At 40.9% G+C, this 24996-nt stretch overlaps 1 protein-coding gene across 1 annotated transcript; it reads left to right on the top strand.

The window, feature by feature from the left end:
• The first annotated feature begins 933 nt into the window (after window positions 1-933).
• On the top strand, window positions 934-5209 carry LOC126952698 (HLA class II histocompatibility antigen, DO beta chain). The gene is made up of 6 exons (XM_050787512.1): window positions 934-1114; window positions 2659-2928; window positions 3370-3651; window positions 4137-4247; window positions 4501-4532; window positions 4721-5209. Exons 1-6 carry the CDS (start codon window positions 1024-1026, stop codon window positions 4754-4756), a joined length of 822 nt encoding a protein of 273 aa, XP_050643469.1. The 5' UTR covers window positions 934-1023; the 3' UTR covers window positions 4757-5209.
• Window positions 5210-24996: the final 19787 nt, after the last annotated feature.

Raw genomic sequence — 24996 nt, 5'->3', positions numbered from 1 at the left:
TCATGCTTTTTTTATGGCTGAAGAGTATTCCATCATGTATATATATCACATACTAATTACCCTGATTTAATCACTACACAATGTATATGTGTGCTGAAACATCATGCTGTGCCCCATAAATATGTACAATTATTACGTGTCAATTTAAATAACCCAAGAAAAGTATTTTTTCTTGGTGTTGTTTTTTCTCAAGTGTATCCCATTTTTCTTTGTTTTCACTTTCAAAATTCTTGAAAGACTCTTTTAATCTGCTCCTTTTGTTTTCTTGTTTCCAATTCAGTCTTTTGAAATATGGCTTCTACCTTTAACACTCTGCTGTCCTCTTGAAGGTTATTGGTGCCCTACTAATCATAAAACACATTAATGCTCTCTTATATTGTATCCTGGTGAGCCTTTTTGCAGAATTTTATTATTTGAGAATTCTCTTTCCGTGGTTTTATTTATTTATTTATTTTATTTTTTTTGTGGTCCTTTTGGCTTATAGGAAACCGTACTCTCCAAATGTTCTCTATGTCTTCTATTTCTTCTCTGATAATCCCTTTACTAAATCCTCTTGAGGCATATGCTTCAGAATGCTTAATTTACATACTCTTAATTCCTTCTTAATTTATACACTGCCTGTTGGCAATGTCAACACCCCATAGGGAGGGAGGCCTATTGGTCAGAACAGGCCAGGGAATAGAAGAATACATAATAAACAGTCTGCTTAGTTCTTCTACGGCCCCATAATGTGTCGAATATATATTTTTACTTCTTCTCCCAGCCCATTTTTAATATACCTAAATTACTATCAGTGATTCTGCAGGCAAACAATGGTTGAGTGGTATGACACAACTTTGTGAAAGTATCCTACCCAGTACCTGATGATGCAAAACTCTTCTATCTTGATTGGTTGTCAATCCGAGGAGTTTCCAATCCTGGGGAAGCCAGAAAAACACCTATTTATACTCTTAATGAGTACTTTTTGAAACCATTCTGAAGAGGCTGACGATTTTACTATCTCATTTTTTTGCTTTCTCCAGAATGGGTTCTGGGTGGGTCCCCTGGGTGGTGGCTCTGCTAGTGAATCTGACCAGACTGGATTCCTCCATGACTCAAGGCACAGACTCTCCAGGTAAGAACAGAGCAATTATTTTTTTCCAGTGCTTATGCAAGAGTTGGCATGGGGGAGTGATGCCTTTCCTTATAAGTCCAGGCCACAGATCAGACTGGAAGTGGCTTTTGGTTTCAAAGAGCAGTGTTCTGCCCTTTGGCCGAAAAGTACTTCTTCCCTCTTTGCATGGGATGGACTTCATATACCACAGCCACCTATTAAAGAGGGGTAGGGAGGCAGAAAGAGGGAAACATTGTGTTTTGTTTAGGGTCCTTATTGTGTATATCAACCTCAGTCAGAGACTGGGCGTGTTCAAGGCCTTGGCCTGGGTTCGAGCATGTGAAAGGCCTTGGCCAGGGTTCGAGGCATTCTGTGATTTTTCGGTCAGGACACGGAAAGAAACCTCAGTTGGGGTATATGTGGACAAATGAAACTGGAAACCAAGGTTGCTCCTTCTGTCATTTATTAAGCCACTATTATATGGTCAGAATTGTACTAAACAGTTTTGAGAAGTAAGAGAAGTTGAATAGCATACATTGTCTTTGTCCTCAGGCTACCAGGTACAAGTTACTTGTCACTGTTATTTTTCTAGCACAGGTGACAGACGATACAACCATGAAGCAATGTGAGACTATGAAAGCACATATTAATGAGCAGAAACAGGATGTAATGTGCTAAGAACAGAATCCACTTTGCATGTTAGTTTCATTAAATACAAAACAGGAACAAACCTGGCTGGGGGAGATCATCATTCTTAGAGAAGAGAAACCGCCCTGAGTCTATAATGTCCATTAAACAATACAACTGAAAAAAAAAAATCAGCACAGATTTTAAATGATGATGAAAAATTCATATTTCCCCCTCTGGTTTAGACTACTAGAGGAAATAGAGAAGAATATACATGCTGAGAAACTGCAGGCTGTAACTTCATCTGACATTAGGTACTGAGTGAGGGATAAGTGGGGTTCACCCAGGAAGGTCATTCTTATGGCTCAGTTCAGAGTTGGAGGAGGCCTCTGAACTTAGGAATGAAAGTGAATTTACAACCCAACATTAATAGCAATTATCCTTCAAGTCTTGACTTAGATGCAGTTTCTTCGGGAAGTCCTTCCTGACTTACCTACATTATTAACCCCATTTGAATTTCCTTTTTATTACAGTTGTTGCTGTTAAGTGCATAGAATTGGTTTAATTTTACCCAGTGAGTTCACAGCACATTGTAATTATTGGCAGTAGTACAAGACTCTCTCTTCTCTTCCCTTGCCTCCATTCTCATTCTCTCCCCTCCCTAGAGAATCCATTCTAAACATGTCTGGTATGTCTCTAAGTAGGAGAGTGGCCTTTAGAAATATGTAGCATTATTTCCCTTTATGTAATTTTAAAATTTAGTAAATATCATTGTGTGTTGAATCACATTCTGTTTCTTTTCTCACTTGACACTGTGCTTTTTGAGCATTCTGAGGTCAAAGGCCTCCTCTTAGATCCATGTGGTCTGACGTAACTTACCAGGCATGGGTTTTCCCAGAGGAGGGGGCTGGTTCATGGTCCCTGTTTTGGTTTTCCAGAAGATTTTGTGATTCAGGCAAAGGCTGACTGTTACTTCACCAACGGGACAGAAAAGGTGCAGTTTGTGGTCAGATTCATCTTTAACTTGGAGGAGTATGTACGTTTCGACAGTGATGTGGGGATGTTTGTGGCATTGACGAAGCTGGGGCAGCCAGATGCTGAGCAGTGGAACAGCCGGCTGGATCTCTTGGAGAGGAGCAGAGAGGCCGTGGATGGGGTCTGTAGACACAACTACAGACTGGGCGCACCCTTCACTGTGGGGAGAAAAGGTGAGCTGGAAGGTGAGGTCTGGCGGGGCTCAGGAATGTCCCCCATGTGAACCTGGCCACGGCTCTTCTTCCTTGTAAGCAATTTTCTGCTTTAGGATAAATGGTTGTCTGTATAGATGTTCTGGTCCCGGCTGTGATGCATTATCCTCACAAGTCAGCCACTGTGATCTTGGTCTCAGACCCCCAAGGTTCTCAGGGACTTCGAGGGCTAGTGTACTCTCAAAGAGAAGCAGTAATCGTGGGAGTACCTCAGAAGTCTAAATCCTCCTGGCAGACACTGACATACCCCGTTACTGAGCCTGGGGACTGAGACTTGCCCATACTTTGTGTTCGCCTGGGTGATCTGGGAAAGAGATTGACATAGTGATGGTCCCTAAAGAATCTCCTGTCCCAGCTTGGTGGTTTTCTTCCACAGCGTCTCATTTTTCTCTCCCTTCCTAGTGCAACCAGAGGTGACAGTGTACCCAGAGAGGACCGCACTCCTGCACCAGCATAATCTGCTGCACTGCTCTGTGACGGGCTTCTATCCAGGGGACATCAAGATCAGGTGGTTCCTGAATGGGCAGGAGGAGAGAGCTGGGGTCATGTCCACTGGCCTTATCGGGAATGGAGACTGGACCTTTCAGACTGTGGTGATGCTAGAAATGACTCCTGAACTTGGAGATGTCTACACCTGCCTTGTCCATCACTCCAGCCTACTGAGCCCCGTTTCTGTGGAGTGGAGTGAGAATTAGTTTCTAGTACTCTCTGGGCCTGACTCAGGACTATACTGACTCAATACAGAGCCTGTGTCACTTCTGCATTTATCTTGGTCACAGCATGAATTATTCTTTCCCTTGATCTGAGACAGTCACAGAAACCGGAGTCCTTGGGTTAGGGTGGGAGAAAACATGGTAGATATCTATCCTCATATCTTCCAAGAAACAAGGAGGTCTAATCACCTCATTATGTGCTTCCAACCCTATGAACTCGTGTCCTCCAATTCTTTGGTCTTAGTATTCAAGAGGCATTCTTATGGGCTGTAAGAATTAGTAACAGATGGCTGGTAACTCCATGGGTGCCAACTTTGGTTTCAAAGAACCATTTTAAAATTTATTTATTTTTCTCTAGCTAGCATTGGATTTGGTGTCTAGTACAGATTCTGGGATTTCAAGAAGATGCTTTAAATATTGGGATGTTTTTACTAATTTAAGACCTGTTTTCCATAGGAGTTCAGTCTGAATATTCTTGGAGAAAGATGCTGAGTGGCATTGCAGCCTTCCTACTTGGGCTAATCTTCCTTCTGATGGGAATCATCATCCAGCTTAGGGCTCAGAAAGGTAATGAGCCTGTGAGGAGTGCCCTGCCGCCTGTCCCAGACCTTCCCCACTCCCACCTTCCCTAACGTCAATGATCTGAGGCAAGGAAAGCTGATTGTACCTCTCAGGGATCACTGGGATAATTTTTTTCGGAAGCTAGAAACAGAGGATAAGCAGGAAGAGTGCTGACATTGCCAGTCATTTGTTCTTCCCTCAGGATAATCATATTGGGTCCTAATTGGGGCAATCCATTCTTTTCTCGATTTCTTTCCAGGATATGTGAGGACACAGATGTCTGGTGATGAGGTAATATCTCTTTTCCCTTGTCTTTGAGTGGCAGATCATTCTCCCGGTTCTTTGGCCAGAAGGAGATGCCATGGGGGTAGGGAGGAGTAAGGCTGGTGCTGTCTGGACGGGACTGTCCCCTGAGTCTCTGGAACGGCTGTGGGGAGTGGTGAGGCTGCCTGCTGAGACCCTCATCACTGTTCCTCCAGGTCTCAAGAGCTGTTCTGCTCCCTCAGCCATGCTGAGGTCCTCACTGAAGCTTCTCTCCCTGGAGCCTGAAGTAGTGATGAGTAGTCTGGGCCCTGGGCGAGGTAAAGGACATCCATGAGGTCAATGTTCTGGGAATAACCCTCTTCCCTGATCCTTGGAGGAGCCTAAACTGATTCTGGAGCTCTGTGTTCTGAGATCATGCATCTCCCACCCATCTGCCCTTCTCCCTTCTACGTGTATATCATTAACCCCATTGCCAAGGACACTGTCCAGAAACTCCCCTAAGACCTTACTCCTTCCAGCCCCAAATCATTTACTTTTCTGTGGTCCAGCCGTATTCCTATAAGTCATGATCTCCAAAGCTTTCTGTCTTCCAACTGCAGTCTCCACAGTCTTCAGAAGACAAATGCTCAGGTAGTCACTGTTTCCTTTTCACTGTTTTTAAAAACCTTTTTGTTGTCAAATAAAATGGAGATACAAAAAATGTACAGTTTAGTGAATTATTGAAAGAAAACCCCTGTAATCAAGTCAAGGAACAGGACTTTGTCAGCTCCAGCAGAAGTCCCTGTGTACGTCAGGCCAATCATAGCCTCTCCCTCCCCTCAAAAGTGACCATACGCTGACTTTATTGTGACCTCTTTCTTGTCTTTGTAGTCTATTCCCCCAGCGATGTGTTCCTGGACGCCACAGCTTAGTTGTCTTTTACGTCTCTTGTACTTCACTGGTTTCTCCCCCATCAACCTTTTTTCCCCCTTATGACTAATCTGTTGAAAAGCTCGAGCCATTTGACCTGTAGAGTTTCCCACACTCTGGACTTTGCTGGCTGCGTACACAGGGTGCAGTGTTGTCCGGAGCTGCACGTCCCGGCCATAGCGAATAATAATTAAGGATTAAACGCCTGAGCTCTATTCATTTCCACCTTCTACCTCCTCCCTATCTTTGCCTTTTTTCCCCTGTACTAATACCTCATTAAAGATGGTGCTCTTCCTGCTTCTTCTTCATTCATTTTTTCCCGCGCCCGCGAAAATTACTACCTGACAGCGCAGGCGCAACATGACGTCTGACCGGAGAAACCGAAACCTATCTGGCCACGCCCTCCACAATGAGGTCATTTCCACCTTAGTCCAACCCCTTCCCCTCCAAATGTATATAAGGCATTGCATTACCGCCATTAAACGAGACTTGATCAGAGCACTGTCTTGTCTCCATTTCTCGTCGTGTCTCTTGTTCCCCAAATTCCCACCCCCTCCTCCAGGGCCTACACTGACTATCCCGCGGGCCGGGATACGTGGCGCCCGAACAGGGACCTGGAAACGAGGGACTCCGTGAGGAAGAGGACGCCAAAGGACGGTCGACCGCTAACGAAGACAAAAGGAGTCAAACTCTTCCGATCACCGCGGGAACCTGCTGCGTCAGAATCAAAGGTAAGTGACGCGTCCGAAATGGGACAAGAATTAAGCCAACATCAAATATATGTAGGACAATTAAAAGAGGCTTTAAAGATATGAGGAGTAAAGGTTAAAGGTAATGATTTGTTTAAATTTTTTGATTTTGTAAAAGACACTTGCCCTTGGTTCCCACAGGAAGGAACTATTGATATTAAAAGATGGCGTAGAGTAGGGGATTGTCTTCAGGACTATTATAATACTTTTGGGCCAGAAAAAATTCCTGTAACCGCCTTCTCTTATTGGAACCTCATTAGAGATTTAATAGATAAGAAGGAGGCCGATCCGCAAGTCATGGCTGCGGTCGCTCAGACAGAGCATATTTTAAAGGTTAGCTCCCACTCTAACCTCACAAAGCCTCCGCTAGCTACGGAGGAGGATCTCATTTCCCTCAAAAGTGATCATGAGGAAATCAAGTCTCCTTCTGTAACAGATAAAGAAATACCACACGAAAACAAACCAAAAAAATACCCAATTTTACAGATGCTTCAAAAGGAGGAGGAAATTAATAAGCCTAATCAATCGGATATAAATTGGGATGATTTAGAGGAAGAGGCGGCTAAATATCACAACCCTGATTTGCCTCCCTTTACTTCATACCTGCCTCCATATAATAAAACACATAATGAGGCTTCTGCGCCCATTGTTATGGCAGCAATAGATCCCAAAGAAGAATTAAAGCAAAAAATTGCTCAACTAGAAGAACAGATTAAACTTGAAGAGTTACATCAATCATTGATAATTAGGCTCCAAAAGCTAAAAACAGGAAATGAAAAAATACCTAACTCAGACGCTATGGAGGGTTCCTTGCGCCCACTTCAGCGGCCTGGACAACATGTTCCAAGAGGGGGGTTAGTTGCTAGTCGACATAGAGAAGACTCCTCCCCCAAAGACGTTTTTTCCGGTCACTGAAACCATAGATGAACAGGGACAGGCTTGGAGGCATCATACTGGATTTGATTTTACTATTAAAAAAGAGTTAAAGACTGCTGCCTCTCAATATGGGGCTACTGCTCCATATACTCTTGCTATAGTGGAATCTGTAGCTGAGAATTGGCTCACTCCTACAGACTGGAATACCTTAGTCAGGGCAGTTCTTTCTGGGGGAGACCACTTAATTTGGAAGTCAGAGTTCTTTGAAAATTGTAGGGATACAGCCAAAAGAAATCAACAGGCAGGAAACGGTTGGGATTTTGATATGTTAACTGGTTCAGGTAATTATGCAGACACTCAGGCCCAAATGCAATATGACCCTGGACTGTTCTCACAAATCCAGGCTGCTGCTACAAAGGCCTGGAGAAAACTTCCTGTTAAAGGAGATCCAGGGGCCTCGCTCACAGCGGTTAAACAAGGACCCGATGAGCCATTTTCAGACTTTGTGCATAGACTTATGACCACGGCAGGTAGAATCTTTGGAAATGCAGAAATGGGTGTAGATTATGTTAAACAGTTAGCTTATGAAAATGCTAACCCCGCCTGCCAAGCGGCAATCAGACCTTATCGAAAGAAAACAGATTTAACAGGATACATTCGTCTTTGTTCAGATATTGGGCCCTCATATCAACAAGGCCTAGCAATGGCCACCGCTTTTAGCGGCCAAACAGTAAGAGACTTCCTCATTAACAAAGGTAAAGATAAAGGGGGATGTTTTAGATGTGGTAAAAGGGGACACTTTGCAAAAGATTGCTGTGAAAACCAAAATAAGAGTCCAGAAGCGAAAATCCCAGGCCTTTGCCCAAGGTGTAAAAGAGGAAGGCACTGGGCAAACGAATGTAAATCTAAAACTGACAGTCAAGGAAATCCTTTACCCCCCAGGCAGGGAAACGGGATGAGGGGCCAGCCTCAGGCCCCGAAACAAGCATATGGGGCAGTCAGCTTTGTTCCAGCCAGCAACAGCAATCCATTTCAAAACTTAGTAGAGCAACCTCAGGAAGTGCAGGATTGGACCTCAGTTCCACCTCCCACACAATACTAACACCTGAAATGGGACCGCAAACCTTAAATACCGGAATATATGGACCCTTACCACCTAACACTTTTGGGCTACTTTTAGGAAGAAGTAGTGTCACCATGAGAGGCTTACAAGTCCTCCCTGGAGTTATCGATAATGATTATGAAGGAGAAATTAAAATTATGGCCAGAGCTATTGATAGTATTATTACTGTCCCTCAGGGAGTTAGAATAGCTCAGTTAATCCTGCTACCTTTGGTTAAAACAGATAATAATATCCAATACTCTAATAGAAATATAAAAGGTTTCAGATCATCAGAGATATATTGGGTGCAACCAATTACAAATCAAAAACCCTCTCTAACCTTATGGTTAGACGGGAAGGCATTCACTGGACTAATAGACACAGGGGCTGATGTAACGATCATTAAACAGGAAGATTGGCCCTCTCATTGGCCTACTACAGAAACTTTAACTCACTTGAGAGGAATTGGAAAAGCAGTAATCCTAAACAAAGTTCTAAATACCTAACATGGACAGATAAAGAAAACAATTCAGGCCTCATTAAGCCATTTGTCATCCCTTACCTACCTGTTAACCTTTGGGGGCGAGATCTGCTCTCTCAAATGAAAATTATAATGTGTAGTCCAAATGATATAGTTACTGCACAAATGTTAACTCAAGGATACACCCCTGGTAAAGGTCTTGGAAAAGGAGAGAAAACGGTATCCCACAGCCTATACTGGTTTCAGGACAACTTGATAAAAAGGGGTTTGGAAATTTTTAGCTCAGGCCACTGACATACCTGCACCCCAAAGGTGCGCTGACCCCATTACTTGGAAGTCAGATGAGCCCGTTTGGGTTGATCAGTGGCCTTTGCTCAATGATAAACTAAGTGCTGCCCAACAGTTAGTGCAGGAACAACTAGCAGCAGGACATATTGAGGAAAGTAATTCCCCTTGGAATACACCTATTTTTGTTATTAAAAAGAAGTCTGGTAAATGGAGACTCTTACAAGATTTAAGAGCAGTAAATATCACTATGATCCTTATGGGTGCCTTACAACCAGGATTGCCTTCACCGGTTGCGATTCCTCAAAAATATTTTAAAATCATTATTGACCTTAAAGATTGCTTTTTTACAATTCCCCTTCACCCTGCTGACCAGAAAAGATTTGCCTTTAGTCTTCCATCTACAAATTTTAAACAACCAATGAAGCGCTATCAATGGAAAGTCTTACCTCAGGGTATGGCCAATAGTCCTACCTTGTGTCAAAAATATGTAGCTGCCGCTATAGAGCCAGTCAGAAAAACATGGGCACAAATGTATATTATACATTATATGGATGATATTTTAATAGCAGGAGAAATTGGCGAACAAGTCTTACAGTGCTTCGCCCAACTCAAACAAGAGTTAACAGCAGCCGGACTACAAATAGCCCCAGAAAAAGTACAATTACAAGATCCATACACCTATCTTGGTTTCCAGATTAATGGACCCAAAATCATTAATCAAAAGGCCGTTATATGTCGTGATCATTTAAAAACTTTAAATGATTTCCAAAAATTACTGGGAGACATAAATTGGCTTCGACCGTACTTAAAGCTCACCACAGGAGAGTTAAAACCTCTTTTCAATATATTAAAAGGAGACTCTAATCCAAAATCCCCCAGGTCCATTACTAAAGAAGCATTAATAACACTCCAACAGGTAGAACATGCCATTGCAACACAATTTGTTACCGGTATTGATTATTCTCAGCCATTCTTATTCCTTATTTTTAACACAACAATAACCCCTACTGGCCTATTTTGGCAGGACAATCCCATTATGTGGGTACACCTGCCCTCCTCCCCTAAAAAGGTTTTGTTGCCTTATTATGATGCCATAGCTGATCTAATTATCTTGGGAAGAGAAAACAGCAGAAAATACTTTGGAATAGTACCCTCTACCATTATAACGCCCTACACTCAATCACGCATCCATTGGCTGTTACAGAATACGGAAGCCTGGCCAATTGCTTGCGCTTCTTACACTGGCGCGATTGACAACCATTACCCACCTAACAAACTCATTCAATTTTGCAAACTTCATGCGTTTGTATTTCCCCATATTACCAGTAAAGAACCTCTCAATGACGCATTACTAATTTTCACTGATGGATCTTCCACAGGACTTGCCGCTTACACTTACAATAATGTAGTCGTTAAGTTCCAGACCACTTATACATCAGCTCAGCTGGTCGAATTGCAAGCTATAATTGCAGCACTATCAGCTTTTCCTTGTCAGCCACTTAACATTTATACAGACAGCGCCTACCTGGCTCATTCAATACCCCTCTTAGAGACCGTGTCTCAAATTAAACATATTTCAGACACTGCTAACCTATTCTTACAATGTCAACAACTTATCCAAAAAAGGACTACTCCCTTTTTTCTTGGGCATATTAGAGCACATTCAGGATTACCGGGACCTTTAACACAAGGTAACGCAACAGCTGACACGGCAACAAAAACCATAGCCACAGTCACTACAGACAATTTGCAACAAGCGCAAAAAGCACATGCCTTACATCATTTAAACGCCCAAACCTTAAGACTTATGTTTAAACTTACCAGAGAACAAGCTCGACAAATAGTTAAACAATGCGCCAACTGCATAACACATTTACCTGTTCCCCATCTAGGAGTTAACCCCCGAGGACTCATCCCCAACGAAATTTGGCAAATGGACGTTACTCACCACTTAGAATTTGGTCAACTGAAATATATCCATGTATGCATAGACACTTATAGTGGATTCATGAGTGCAACTCTCCAAATAGGAGAGGCCACTAAACATGTCATAGCTCATTTATTACACTGCTTTTCTATTTTAGGAATACCCAAACAAATCAAAACAGATAATGGCCCCGGTTATATAGCCAAAACCTTCTTACAATTTTGTAATACCCTACAAATTAAACATACCACAGGCATTCCCTATAATCCCCAAGGACAAGGTATAGTAGAAAGAGCTCATCTGTCATTAAAAACTATTATCACAAAATTAAAAGGGGGGAGCTGGTACCCCGTGAAGGGTACCCCCAGAAACATACTCAATCATGCCCTGTTTATTCTTAATTTTTTAAATTTGGACAGTCATGGAAAATCGGCTGCCGACCGCTTCTGGCATCCTGAATCTCAAAAACAGTTTGCAATGGTAAAATGGAAAGATCCACTTGATAGTTCATGGCATGGCCCCGATCCAGTTTTAATTTGGGGAAGAGGCTCAGTATGCATCTTCTCACAAAAAAATGATGCAGCCAGATGGCTGCCTGAAAGATTGGTAAGACAAATAAATCATAACCATTGTCAGTCCAGGGAAGATAAATCTCCCTGAGAAGTTCTTTCCTTCTTGTTTTTCAGAAAATGAAGCCTAACATGAAATTCCTTTGGAGAATAATCGCTCTATATAACATAGTGACAGTCTATGCAGGTTTTGGTGACCCTCGTAAGGCAAGAGAATTATTACGAAAACAATACGGCCAGCCTTGTGACTGCAGAGGGGGACAAATATCTGAACCTCCATCAGATAGAATCACCCAGGTGACTTGCACGGGCAAGACAGCTTACCTAATGCCAAACCAGTTATGGAAATGTAAGTCTACCCCAAGAGATACCTCACCTAGCGGGCCGCTCCTAGAATGCCCTTGTAGCTCTTTCCAATCTTCTGTACATAGTTCCTGTTATACCTCCTATCAACAATGCAAATCAGGCAATAGAACATATTATACGGCCACGTTACTGAAAACGCAAACAGGAGGCATCAATGACGTACAAGTATTAGGATCCACTAATAAACTTGTACAATCTCCTTGTAACGGCCAAAAAGGAAAGCCTGTTTGTTGGAGCACTACCGCCCCCATTCACATTTCTGATGGAGGAGGCCCATTAGATATTGCAAGAATTAAAACCGTCCAGAAAAAATTAGAAGAAATTCATAAAGCTCAATATCCTGAACTTCAATATCACCCTTTAGCCCTGCCTGAGCTTAGAGATAATTTTAGGCTCGATGCCCAAACCTTCGATATCCTCAATGCTACTTACAATTTACTTCAAATGTCCAATACAAGCCTGGCCCACGATTGTTGGCTTTGTCTTAAAATGGGCCCCCCTATTCCTCTAGCCATACCTAACCTTTCATTGTCCTATGTCAATTACTCAAATGAATCCTTGGTAAATAATTCCTGTCCTATTACCCCCCCGCCTTAGTTCAACCGATGACGTTTTCTAATTCCTCTTGCCTCTTTTCACCATCATATAATAACACTAAAGAAATTGATTTAGGCTATGTTGTGTTTGGCAACTGTACTTCCATAATCAATGCCACCAACCCTTTGTGCGCTATAAATGGCTCAGTTTTCGTTTGTGGAAACAACATGGCATATACGTATCTACCTACAAATTGGACAGGGCTTTGTGTTCTGGCCACTCTTCTCCCCGACATTGATATCATCCCTGGAGATGAACCTATCCCCATCCCCGCTATTGAACATTTTATTTATAGACCGAAATGAGCCATACAATTTATTCCCTTATTGGCTGGGCTAGGAATCACCACTGCTTTTACTACAGGAGCCACAGGCCTAGGAGTCTCACTGACCCAATATACTAAATTATCCAATCAATTAATTTCAGATGTACAGACCTTATCCAGTACTATACAAGATTTACAAGACCAAGTAGACTCGTTAGCTGAAGTAGTTCTCCAGAATAGAAGAGGTCTAGATTTGTTAACGGCAGAACAGGGAGGGATATGTTTGGCTTTACAGGAAAAGTGCTGTTTTTACGCCAACAAATCCAGAATCGTCAGAGATAAGATAAAAACTTTGCAAGAAGAACTAGAAAAGCGCAGAAAAGGCCTGGCCGCCAATCCACTATGGACTGGGCTCCATGGACTTCTCCCCTATCTCCTGCCATTTCTTGGTCCTTTACTCACTCTTCTACTCTTCCTTACTCTCGGGCCTATAATCCTTAATAAGCTTATGGCATTTGTCAGACAACAAATCGAGGCCTTCCAGGCCAAACCTATACAGGTTCATTATCATTGCCTTGAGATGACTGAAAATGGTGAGTCTTATTTACCTTAATAAGACCACCTCCCCTGTGTGCTGAACTGGACAGTCAATGACGGGTAAGAGGACACTATCTCCATTGGAGCCTAAGACAGGAGGGCCGCCCTTGCTGCTGCCTTATCCCATGACGGGCCTAGAAGGTGGGGATGAGTTGACCCAACCTAAGACAGGTGCAGTTCCCGAGGGGTTTTCTTATCATAAAAATATAAAAAGGGGGACCTGTCCGGAGCTGCACGCCCCGGCCATAGTGAATAATAATTAAAGATTAAACGCCTGAGCTATATTCCTTTCCACCCCACACCTTCTCCCTAGATTTACCTTCTTCCCTGTATTAATACCGCCATTAAAAGATGGCGCTCTTCCTGCTTCTTCTTCATTCATTTTTCCTGCGCCTGCGAAAATTACTACCTGACAGCGCAGGCGCAACATGACGTCCGACCGGAGAAACCGAAACCTATCTGGCCATGCCCTCCGCAATGAGGTCATTTCCGCCTTAGTCCAACCCCTTCCCCTCCAAATGTATATAAGGCATTGCATTACCGCCATTAAACGAGACTTGATCAGAGCACTGTCTTGTCTCCATTTCTCGTGTCTCTTGTTCCCCAAATTCCCACCCCCTCCTCCAGGGCCTACACTGACTATCCCGCGGGCCGGGATACAGTGTAACACGTCCTCTGCCCTCTGGGTGTCCTGCAAATTGGCATCTGGATGCAGAGCCTGGATCAGTCTCTGGTTCGATCTTTTCCTTTGGAAAATCTGTACGCGGTGTTGTGGCCTTTCATCATGAGACACGTAATTTCCAGCTGTTTCTTTTTGTGATGTTATCAACCATTGATACTAATTGCTTAGTCTGTTAATTTATTGGGGATTGCTGAATGGTGATATTCTGTCATTTTTTTCTTCATTTATATGCTTTATTAATGCTACAAAAAGGCAGTTCCCTTCATTTACTAGTGGGCTACTCAGTGGTACAGTGGAAAGGCAGGATCAGTGTTTGACTCTCCTTTTATTTACCAATTTTCAAATTAACAAATTGGTTTCCCACTACTAATAAAATCTATAGATGGCCAATCAGGTTTTACTTTTCATTCTTAAAATAATTATAAACAGAAGGATTTAAATGTTTGATAGGTTTTACTCTATTGCAATTTTTATGCTTGTTAAAGCTTATTGCTATATTTTTGGTGAGTGAAAACTTCTTCAAGTGGCTAATAATGAAACTGAATTCTTTTGACACAAAGTTCTTTTGATAATTTCTTTGTTATCTGGGATGACAAGATGTTTCTGGTTCATCCTGTTCATGTCTTGCCCAGACCTGGAGGCAGCCATTTTTCCAGAAATACCTGGTTTAGTTTAGTGGGAAATTACATTTAAGACTATAATCCAGCGTTAGGGTGTTTTGTGCTAGAGTCACCTCAAAAGTGGCATCAAGGGAGTTGCCACAAGGAAGTGCCTCAAACCATCCTGAGATGGTGTGGGTTAAGACTCAGAAAGAAGCGCTAAATGCCAGGGTGATCAGTCCAAAGCATTTATTCGGGGAATTTACCTTCAGAGGGCTTTAGGAGTCCTCGCAGACAGCAAGAGAAAAGGGGTGTTCTGCCTAGGTATGTCTGCGGCGAGGGGGTCAGGGTTTAGAGTTTATATGGAGGTTTAGGGAATCTGGCTCAGGGCTGGGACAAAGTTTCAGTGTTTAGAGTAACAACCTAAATACGTTTATCAGTGCCTGGGCGTGTTCAAGGCCTTGGCTTGGGTTCGAGCCTGCTGGGAAAAACCTGCAGTTAGCTGGGTCACAGAGGCATTCTGTGATTTTTTGGTCAGGACATGGAGAGAAAGCAGGGAGAGGGGCAGTGGGGGAGCCTAAATAGATAGGAGTGGTCGTTGTGTCTGGCCTGATCAATGGAAACAAAACATTTATACATGTATACATTTTTAAAAAATCAGTCGTCCAGGCACGGTGGCTCATACCTGTAATCCCAGCACTTTGGGAGACCGAGGCAGGCGAATCACGAGGTCAAGAGATTAAGAACATCCTGGGCAACACGGTGAAACCCCGTCTCTACTAAAAATACAAAAATTATCGAGGTGTGGTGGTGGGTGCCTGTAGTCCCAGCTACTCGGGAGGCTGAGGCAGGAGAATCGCTTGAACCTGGGAGGCGGAGGTTACAGTGAGCCAAGATCGTGCCACTGCACTCCAGCCTGGTGACAAGAGCAATACTCCGTCAAAAAAAAAAAAAAAAAAAAAACAATCTTTTCTATATTACATCTGCATATCCTTTCTTTTACACCAAGAACTCTGGTTTTCAAGGATGCAGGGAATGTCCATATTTATTTGCTGTTCCTGGGTTAACATAGACAGCAGTCTAAGGATAATAACACTCATACTAAAACCACCAAAATCGCTACTGAAAAAGGTTGAAATTCTTTTTACCTACTTTTTCCCTGTTACCTGTGTTCTCCCTTTTTACCTATGTTCTCCCCCCATTTCTAATTGAACTGTATCTATCCTAATTGATCCTGTGCCATTGCATAGACTACTTGCTCCCTTATTAGTCTTAGTTCTGTGAGTAGAGAGGTGTTTAACGCTCACCATCATTCCTTATGTGGATATCCCTGTCATGTGGTGGTTTTCAAGGTGTGGTCCGTGGATCCCTGGAGGTCCCTGGGACCCTTCAAGGGGCCTATGAAGTCAAGCTATTTTTGTAATAATACTAAGATGTTATTTGCCTTTTTCACTGTATTATTTACATAGTGGTACAGAAATCTATGGTGGTCACGTGAAACTGTTAGTGCCTGAGCACAAATCAAGGCGGTGACACCAAGCTGTACAGGTAGTCATGTTCTTCACTGCCATAAGCTTACGGTAAAACAAACAAACAAACAAACAAAAAGCAAAAGCCAGTGACCTTGATGAAGCAATAAAATCATTAGTTTACTACGTTTTAAACCTCAAGCACACATCTGTTTAATAGTCAGTGTAAGAAAATAGGCAGCATTTCTGGTGCATACTGATGGAAAGGCAGTTGTCCTATGGAAAAGCTATTGTGTAATTGCGTGAGTTGTGAGTGAAGTTAAACATTTTTTTTTTAAGTGGGTCATCATTTTCCTTGAAAGAATGACCGAAAGGCACTCTGTGATTATTCAGACTTGGGTATTTGGTAGAAATTTTCTCAAAAATGAACAAAATGAGCCTATCCCATCAAAGAAAATAATATTGACAGTGGAAATTGGAATTTCAAGAGAAAATTAAAAGTTTGGAAAACTTATGTGTGCCACAGCTTCTCACTACTTAAATATTTTTCTGATGAGCTTGGTGGTGATATTAACAAATATGGTTTAAAAATATTTTAATAAAATATGTCAACACTTTAAAGATCTGCATAACCCTATGAACCAATAATTTACAAATAATCAATGCATGATATTGCAAAGTCATGCATAGAGGAAAAGATCCATTTAAAGATAGACTAGTGAATTTTAACATAACAGAATATGAAAAGTTAATTGATAAGGTTTCAGATTCCACACAGCAACTAACCTGTAAGAATCTGCCATTTCTCGAGTTTTGGTGTCTTATCAAGGAAGAACAGTTACAATAGCTGAAATGGCTATTGAAACTTTCCTTCTTTTTCCAATTGTGTATCAGAGTGAGGCCAGATTTTTTTCTTGTAGTTTAGCCAAAACAATATATTGTTACAGCTTGAATGTAGAAGAATATATAACCAAGCTAGCTTTATTAAGCCAGACATTAAAGAGATTTTTACAAATGTAAAATAATTCCTTTTTTTCACTATATTTTTTGTGCTGGAAAAGACAGCTATTTTCCATAAAAGTATGTTGTTTATGTTAACATGTAATGGGTTTGTCATTGTTATTTAATAACAAATAAACAAATTAATATAAATGTCACTTTACATGACCCATGTAAACTAAAGTTTCTTGGTGTTCTCAATAGTTTTACGAATAAAAAGGAATCCTGATCCAAAAGACTTATAAACTACTGATGTACTATTTCTGCTAGGTGCCTCAGGAAGGCTTAGGAAAGTATCTTAGTTTGTATGAACTGCTATAACAAACTACCAGAGACTGGGTGGCTTAAAAACAGCAGAAATGTATTTTTCACAGTTGTGGAGGCTGGAGGTCTGAGATCAGTGTGTCAGCCTGGCAGGGATCTGGTGAAGGCCTGCTGGCAGCATCTTCTCACTAAGACCTCACGTGGCAGAAGGAAAGGCAGCTCTCTGGAGTCTCCCTTATAAGGGCCCTAATCCCATTCATAAGGGCTGCACCCTCATGACCTAATCACCTTCCAAAGGCATCATCTCCTGATACCATCACCTTGGGTGTTAGGATTTCATCACATGAATTTTGGGAAGGCACATTCAATCTACACCAGAAAGTTCTTGCACTTCATAGTTGAAAGTAAGTTTTGTGACTATAAAAATCTTGATTCTATTTTCTGCTGAGTATCTTAAAAAGTTACTACATTTTCACATAACTGCTATCAAAAAATCTGATGATAATCTAATTATTAATAAGTCATTGCTACTTTTGCTGAGTATCCAGACGGTATTTTCTTTTTCTTTAGTATCCACAAATTTTATTGAAATGTATCTTGGTCGGGAGGAGGGCAAGATGGTCGACTAGATGCAGCCAGGTGGAACAGCTCTCAATGAGGAACCCAGATGACTGGCTCCTAACAGATGTTCAGACAGAAGGCACCTAGAGTGGACAGAGGGAAGACACAGAAGCTGGGCTGAAGGGGGAGAAAGCTGGGAACCCTACATGGGGCTACAGCACATCCGGACTCATTCCTGTCCTCCAGTGACTCCAGGGAAATGGGTGAGTTGAACTGGCAAGGAGCAACCCATTGTCACCATGACCTCTGGAACCATGGCAGGAGGAGACTCACTGACCACCGTAGACACTTGAGTTGGCAGGGAGAACTGCTTAAAGAAGTGCTAGGGGCAGCAAGCCAGCTGGTGTGGAGCCTAGAGGATTCGGTGCAGGAGCATCTGCAGTGGAGCATGGCCAGGGATGGCCATTTCCCTAGGCTCAACTTACTCCCACAGGAAACATTAACCCTAGGGGAACTGTTGGTCCTGAAATCTATAGGGTGGTCTTGCCCATAAGATGGGTCTGGTTCTATCTGAGCACCCCTTGGTCTTCTGGCCTCTCCTGGGGCCCCAGCCTGGCCATATCTGCTTGCAGGGCAGCCTCAGGTGCCCTGTGGGCCTGCACCATAGCTTCTACACTGGTAGACCATGCCTGATCAGTGAGTGGAGAGGTCCAACGAGGAGGCCCCTATGACCAGGCACCAGCCTGCATGCTCCCTCCCAACACTGCAGCTTCCTCTGGGCCCACAGCAACTCCCCGCATCACTTTGCTGGTACATGTCTGCTGGGTAGGTTTTGTTTTCCTTGCTTCACCAGCATATAGGAGTGCAATTCACCCCTCACCACTCTCCTGATGACCGCCATTGTAGACAGAGCCTTGGTGGGCACAGAGTCAACCAGCCCCACTCCCTCCATCGTCCCACCCTGTGCTAACACTGTGCAGAGAACAGCAGATCCTCCCCCACCTGAGTGACCACTCCTGCACAGAAAAGGCACGCAGACCTGCACCTGCCAATGCCCTGTGTGTGAGCCAACACCACCTCCTGTGTGACCACACACACATTGCCAGCAGGGGCCCCTCTGCCCTTCCTACAGCTGCATTGCCTCTGCCACTGTGGTGGATGCCTTCAGGGAAGCAGGCACCCTGGCACCCGCTAGTACTCTGCTGCAGCTGCCACTACTGCTGCTGCTGGCACACTCAAACAAGGACAGATCCCGCTGTCACTGTACTATGAAACACTTTGGCTGACACCACTCATTGGAGTGTGACCAGCGGTCTGGGAGCACTTTGGACTGCACCACTCCTGCTGTCCCCCCAACCACCTCATCACAGCAGATTCCTAATTCTGAGGAATCACGGAACAAAGTCAGGGCCCCATACAAGTCCCAAAGGATTACAGCATGCAGTCCAGGAGTTGGGAGTGGAATATTGGCCAAATAAAATCTTCCAGAAATGAAGTCAGTTGGCTGAATCCACCTTATACCACAATCAAACCTTCAAAGTCATCAAATAGGATAAGTAAAAAAGGTCAGCAGTCTCAAAGATTAAAGGGAAATAAGCCCATAAATGAGAAAGAATCAGGGCAAGAACCTTGACGACTCAAAAAGCCAGAGTGCCTTCTTTTCTCCACACAACCACATCATCTCTCAAGCAAGGATTCTGAACTGGGCTGAGATGGCTGAAATAACAGAAATATAATTCAGAATAAGGAGAGAAATGAAGATCATTGAGCTACAGAAGTACATTGAAACCCAATCCAAGGTAGCTAAAAACCATGATAATACAATGCAGGAGCTGATAGATAAAATAGCCAGTATAGATAAGAACATAACCAACTTGATAGAGCTGAAAAACACACTACAAGAATTTCATAATGCAATCACAACTATTAATAGCAGAATAGACCCAGTGGAAAAAAGAATCTCCATGCTTCAAGACTGGCTTTCTGAAATAAGACAGTCAGACAAGAATAGAGAAAAAAGAATGAAAAGGAAGGAAGAAAACTTCTGAAAAATATGAGATTATGTAAAGAGACCAAATCTATGACTCATTGGTGTTCCTGAGAGAGATGGGAAGAATGAAACCAACTTGGAAAATGTATTTCAGTGTATCATCCATGAGCATGTCCCCAGTCTAGCAGGAGAGACCAACATTCAAATACAGGAAATGCAGAGAACCCCAGTAAGATACTTCACAAGAAGATCATTCCAAAGGCATAAATTATCAGATTCTCCAAGGTTGAAATGAAAGAAAAACAGCTGGCAGCTCGAGAGAAATGCCAGGTCACCTACAATGAAAAGTACATCAGACTAACAGTGGACCTGTCAGCAGAATCTCTACAAGCCAGAAGAGACTGGGGGCCAACATTCAATATTCTTAAAGAAAATAAATTTCAACCCAGAATTTCATATGTGGCCAAACTAAGCTTCAAAAGTGAAGGAGAAATAAGAACCTTTTCAGAGAAGGAAATGCTGAGGGAATTCATTACCACTAGACTTGTCTTACAAGAGCTCCTGAAGGAAACACTAAATATGGAAAGGAAAGACTGTTACTAGCCACTACAAAAACACACTGAAGTACAGAGACCAGTGACATTATAAAGCAACCACATAAATAAGTCTGCAAAATAATCAGCTAACATCATGATGACAGGAGCAAATCCACACATATCAATACTAATCTTAAATGTAAATAGGCTAGTGCCCCAATTAAAAGGCAGAGTGGTAATCTGGATAAAGGACCAAGGCCTATTGGTATGCTGTCTTCAAGAGACCCATCTCACATACAATGACACACATAGGGTCAAAATAAACAGATGGAGAAAAATCTACCAAGCAAATGGAAAACAGAAAAAAGCAGGGGTTGCAATACTAGTTTCAGACAAAACAGGTTTTAAACCAACAAAGGTCAAAAAAGACAAAGAAGGGCATTACATAATGGTAAAGGGTTCAATTCAACAAAAGGTCTAACTATCCTAAAAATATGTACCTCCAAAAGAGGAGCACCCAGATTCATTAAGCAAGTTCTTAGCGACCTACAAAGAGGCTTAGACTCCCACACAGTAATAGTGGGAGACTTTAACACCCCACTGACAATATTAGATAGATCATCAAGACAGAAAATTAACAAAGATATTCAGGACCTGAACTCAGCTCTGGATCAAATGAACCTGATAGGTATCTGTAGAACTTTCCACCCAAAAAAGACAGAATATACATTTTTCTCATTGCCACATGGCACATACTCTAAAATCAATCACATAATTAGAAGTAAAACACTCCTCAGCAAATGCAAAAGAACATGACAAACAATCTCTTGGACCACAGCACAATCAAATTAGAAATCAAGACTAAAAGTTCACTCAAAACCATACAATTACATGGAAATTAAATAACCTGCTCCTGAATGACTTATGGGTAAGTAATGAAATTCAGGCAGAAATCAAGAAGCTCTTTGACATGAATGAGAACAAAGATACAACCCACCAGAAGCTCTGGGACACAACTAAGGCAGTGTTAAGAGGGAAATTTATAGCACTAAATTCCCACATCAAAAAGTTAGAAAGATCTCAATTTAACCTAACATAATAACTAAAAGAACCAGAGTACCAAGAGTCAACCAATCTCAAGGCTAGCAGAAGACAAGAAATAACCAAAATCAGAGCTGAGTGGAAGGAGACTGAGACACAAAAATGATTCAAAAGATCAATGAATCCAGGAGCTGGTTTTATGAAAAAATTAATGAAATAGATTGAGTGCTAGCTAGACTCATAAAGAAGAAAAGAGAGAAGATTCAAATAAACACAATTAGAAATGACAAAGGAGATATTACTACTGATCCCACAGAAATACATACAACCATCAGAGAATATTATGGATACCTCTATGACATAAAGTAGAACATCTAGAAGAAATGGATAAATTCAGGGACACATACACCCCCCCAAGACTGAACCAGGAAGAAATTGAATGAATGAACAAACAAACTAATAATGAGCTCTGGAATTGAGTCAGTAATAAATAGCCTGCCAACCAAAAAAAAAAAAAAAAAACAAAAAAAAAAAAAAGCCCAGGACCAAATGGATTCATAGCTGAATTCTGTCAGGTGTATGAAGAAGAAATGGTACCATTTCTGCTGAAACTATTTCAAAAAATTGAGGAAGAGAGACTCCTCCCTAACTCATTCTATAAAGCCAGCATCATCTAAATACCAAAACCTGGCAGAGACACAACAAAAGAAGAAAACTTCAGGCCAATATCCTCGATAAACACTGATGCAAAAAATTCTCAGCAAAATACTGGCAAACCAAATCCAGCAGCACATCCAAAAGCCCATCTACCATGATCAAGTAGGCTTTATCCCTTGGATATGAGGTTTGTTCAACATATAAAAATCAATAAATGTGATTCATCACATAAATAGAACTAAAGAAAAAACCCACGATTATCTCAATAGATGCAGAAAAGTCTTCTCATAAAATTCAACACTCCTTCATGTTAAAAACTCTCAATAAACTAGGTATTGAAGGAACATACTTCAAAATAATAAGAGCATCTTATTATTACCTATTAATAATCAATAATAAATAACAATTAATTAATAGGTAATTAATTAATTGTTAATATTAAAATAATATTAAAATATTAAAATTTTTAATAATATTAAAATGATATTTAATATTAATTTTATTATTTAATAATATTTATTATTTAATAATAATATTCAATATTACAGTATTTAATAATATTTAATAATAATATTCAATATTACAGTATTTAATAATATTTAATAATAATATTCAATATTATAATATTTAATAATATTTAATAATAATATTCAATATTAAATAAATAATAAATAAAATAAATTAATTTAACAATATTAAAATAATTAATAATTAATAGGTAATTAATTACCTATTAATAATTAATAATCAGTAAATATTAATTATTAAATATTATTATTAATTACCATCATATTAATATCTATGACAAACCCACACCCAATATCATACTGAATGGGCAAAAGCTGGAAGCACTCCCCTTGAAAACTGGCAGAAGACAGGAATGCTCCCTCTCATTACTCCTATTCAACATAGTACTGGAAATCCTTGCCAGGGCAATCAGGAAAGAGAAAAGAGTAAAGAGCAGCCAAATAGGAAAAGAGGAAGTCAAAGTGTTCCTGTTTTGCGGACGACATGATCGTGTATCTAGAAAACCCCATCATCTCAGCCCAAAAAGCTTCTTAAGTTGATAAACAACTTCAGCAAGGTCTCAGGACACAAAATCAATGTGCAAAAATTACTAACATTTCTGTACACCAACGACAGTCAAGCCTAGAGCAAAATTAGGAATGCAATCCCATTCACAATTGCCACAAACAGAATAAAATACCTAGGAATACAGCTAAGCAGGGAGGTGAAAGATCTCCACAAGAACTAAAAAGCACTGCTCAAAAAAATAAGAAATGACACAAACAAATGGAAACACATTGCATGCTCATGGATAGGAAGAAACAATAACATTAAAACGGCCATACTGCGCAAAGCAATTTGTAATTAAATGTTATTCCTGTTAAACTACCATTGAGATGCTTCACAGAACTAGTAAAAACTATTTTAAAATGCACATGGAACCAAAAAGGATACATAGATACAAAAGAAGGACATGAAAACATGTGCAATGTCATTAGCCATTAGAGAATTACAAATTAAAACCACAATGAGATTTTTACTATATACCTATCATGATGGCTAAAATAAAAAGTAGGCACAATACCAAATGCTGTTGAGGATGCAGAGAAAATAGATCACTCACATTTGGCTGCTGGGAATGTAATATAGTACAGTCACACTGGAAAATAGTTTGGCATTTTCTTTAAAAGCAAAACATGCAACTACCACACAACCCAGCAATTGCACTCCTGAGCATTTATCCCAGAGAAATGAAGACTTACGTTCAGAGAAAAATCTGCACATGTATGCTCATAGCCACTTTATTCAGACAAAAACTGGAAACAAACTGTGGTATATCCGTACTAGGAAATACTACTTAGCAATAAAAAGAAACAAACTGGATATAGGCACCGCGACCTGGATGAATCACTAGGGAATTATACTGAGTGAAAAAAAATTGCAAAATGTTGTCTACTAAATGATTCCACTTATATAACAGTCCTGAAATGCCAAAGCGATAGAAATGGAAATTAATAGTTGCTGTGTTAATGAAGAAGTGGACACGGGAGGGAAGTGGCTGTGGCTACAAAAGGGTAAAATGAGGGATATCATAGTGACGAAAACGTTCTTTATTTTAATTATATCAACGTCAATATCCAGACTGATAATTTACTGTAGTTTACAAGATGTTATCATTAGGGGAAACTAGGTAAAATGTACATGAGGTATCTCTGCAATATTTCTTAAAAGTGCCTGTGAATCAACCATTGTATCAAAATAAAAAGTATAATTTAATACAACATCTTAACATTTTCAACAAAACTAAGTGTCAAAGTATCCCCATAAACCTCAAATACAAATTGGTGGAGACAAACCACTAATAGTTGCACGTTATTAATTTTTCCTGTTTTGGATTATGTCTTTGGTGTCAAGTCTAAAAGCTTTTTGCTTAACCCTAGGTCCTGAAGATTTTCTCCTGATAGTTTTATGACTTTATGTTTTACATGTTAGTCTTTGATCCATTTTTATTTCTTCCTTTGAAATCTGCATGGCTTTTTTTTTCTTGCCCATTACACTGTCTAGAACTTCCAACACTATGTTGAATAAGCATGGCGAGAGTGGACATTATTGCTTTGTCCCCGATCTTTGGGGGAAAAATTTCAGTCTTTCACCACTGTGTTAGCTGTAAGATTTTTTGCAGATGCTCATTATCAAGTTGAGGTAGCTCCTCTCTATTTGCATTTTTCTGAGCATTTTATCATGAATGGCCATTGAATTATGTATTCTAAAACCTCATATATGTACATTATTAACTTGGATTACACTTTTTAAAATAACTGCCTTTTCTACTGGTTGTCAAATGAGCATATTCTTTCTATTTAATGCCTACGTGAAATCTTTAAATATGGACTCTATGTCATTTATTTAGTCCCTTTCAGGTTTCCAACATAAAGTGATACTATTTCAACGACTTAAGCA

The sequence above is a fragment of the Macaca thibetana genome, chromosome 4 (assembly GCF_024542745.1).
Source record: "Macaca thibetana thibetana isolate TM-01 chromosome 4, ASM2454274v1, whole genome shotgun sequence".
Lineage (NCBI taxonomy): Eukaryota > Metazoa > Chordata > Mammalia > Primates > Cercopithecidae > Macaca > Macaca thibetana.
This window is presented reverse-complemented; position numbering and strand designations above follow the sequence as displayed.

Excerpts from the sequence above, each read along its gene's own strand:
- LOC126952698 (XM_050787512.1), top strand. The coding sequence starts at position 1,024 with ATGGGTTCTGGGTGGGTCCCCTGGGTGGTGGCTCTGCTAGTGAATCTG. Across the intron at positions 2,929-3,369 it reads CTTCACTGTGGGGAGAAAAG|TGCAACCAGAGGTGACAGTG; the intron begins GTGAGCTGGAAG and ends CTCCCTTCCTAG. Across the intron at positions 4,248-4,500 it reads CCAGCTTAGGGCTCAGAAAG|GATATGTGAGGACACAGATG; the intron begins GTAATGAGCCTG and ends ATTTCTTTCCAG.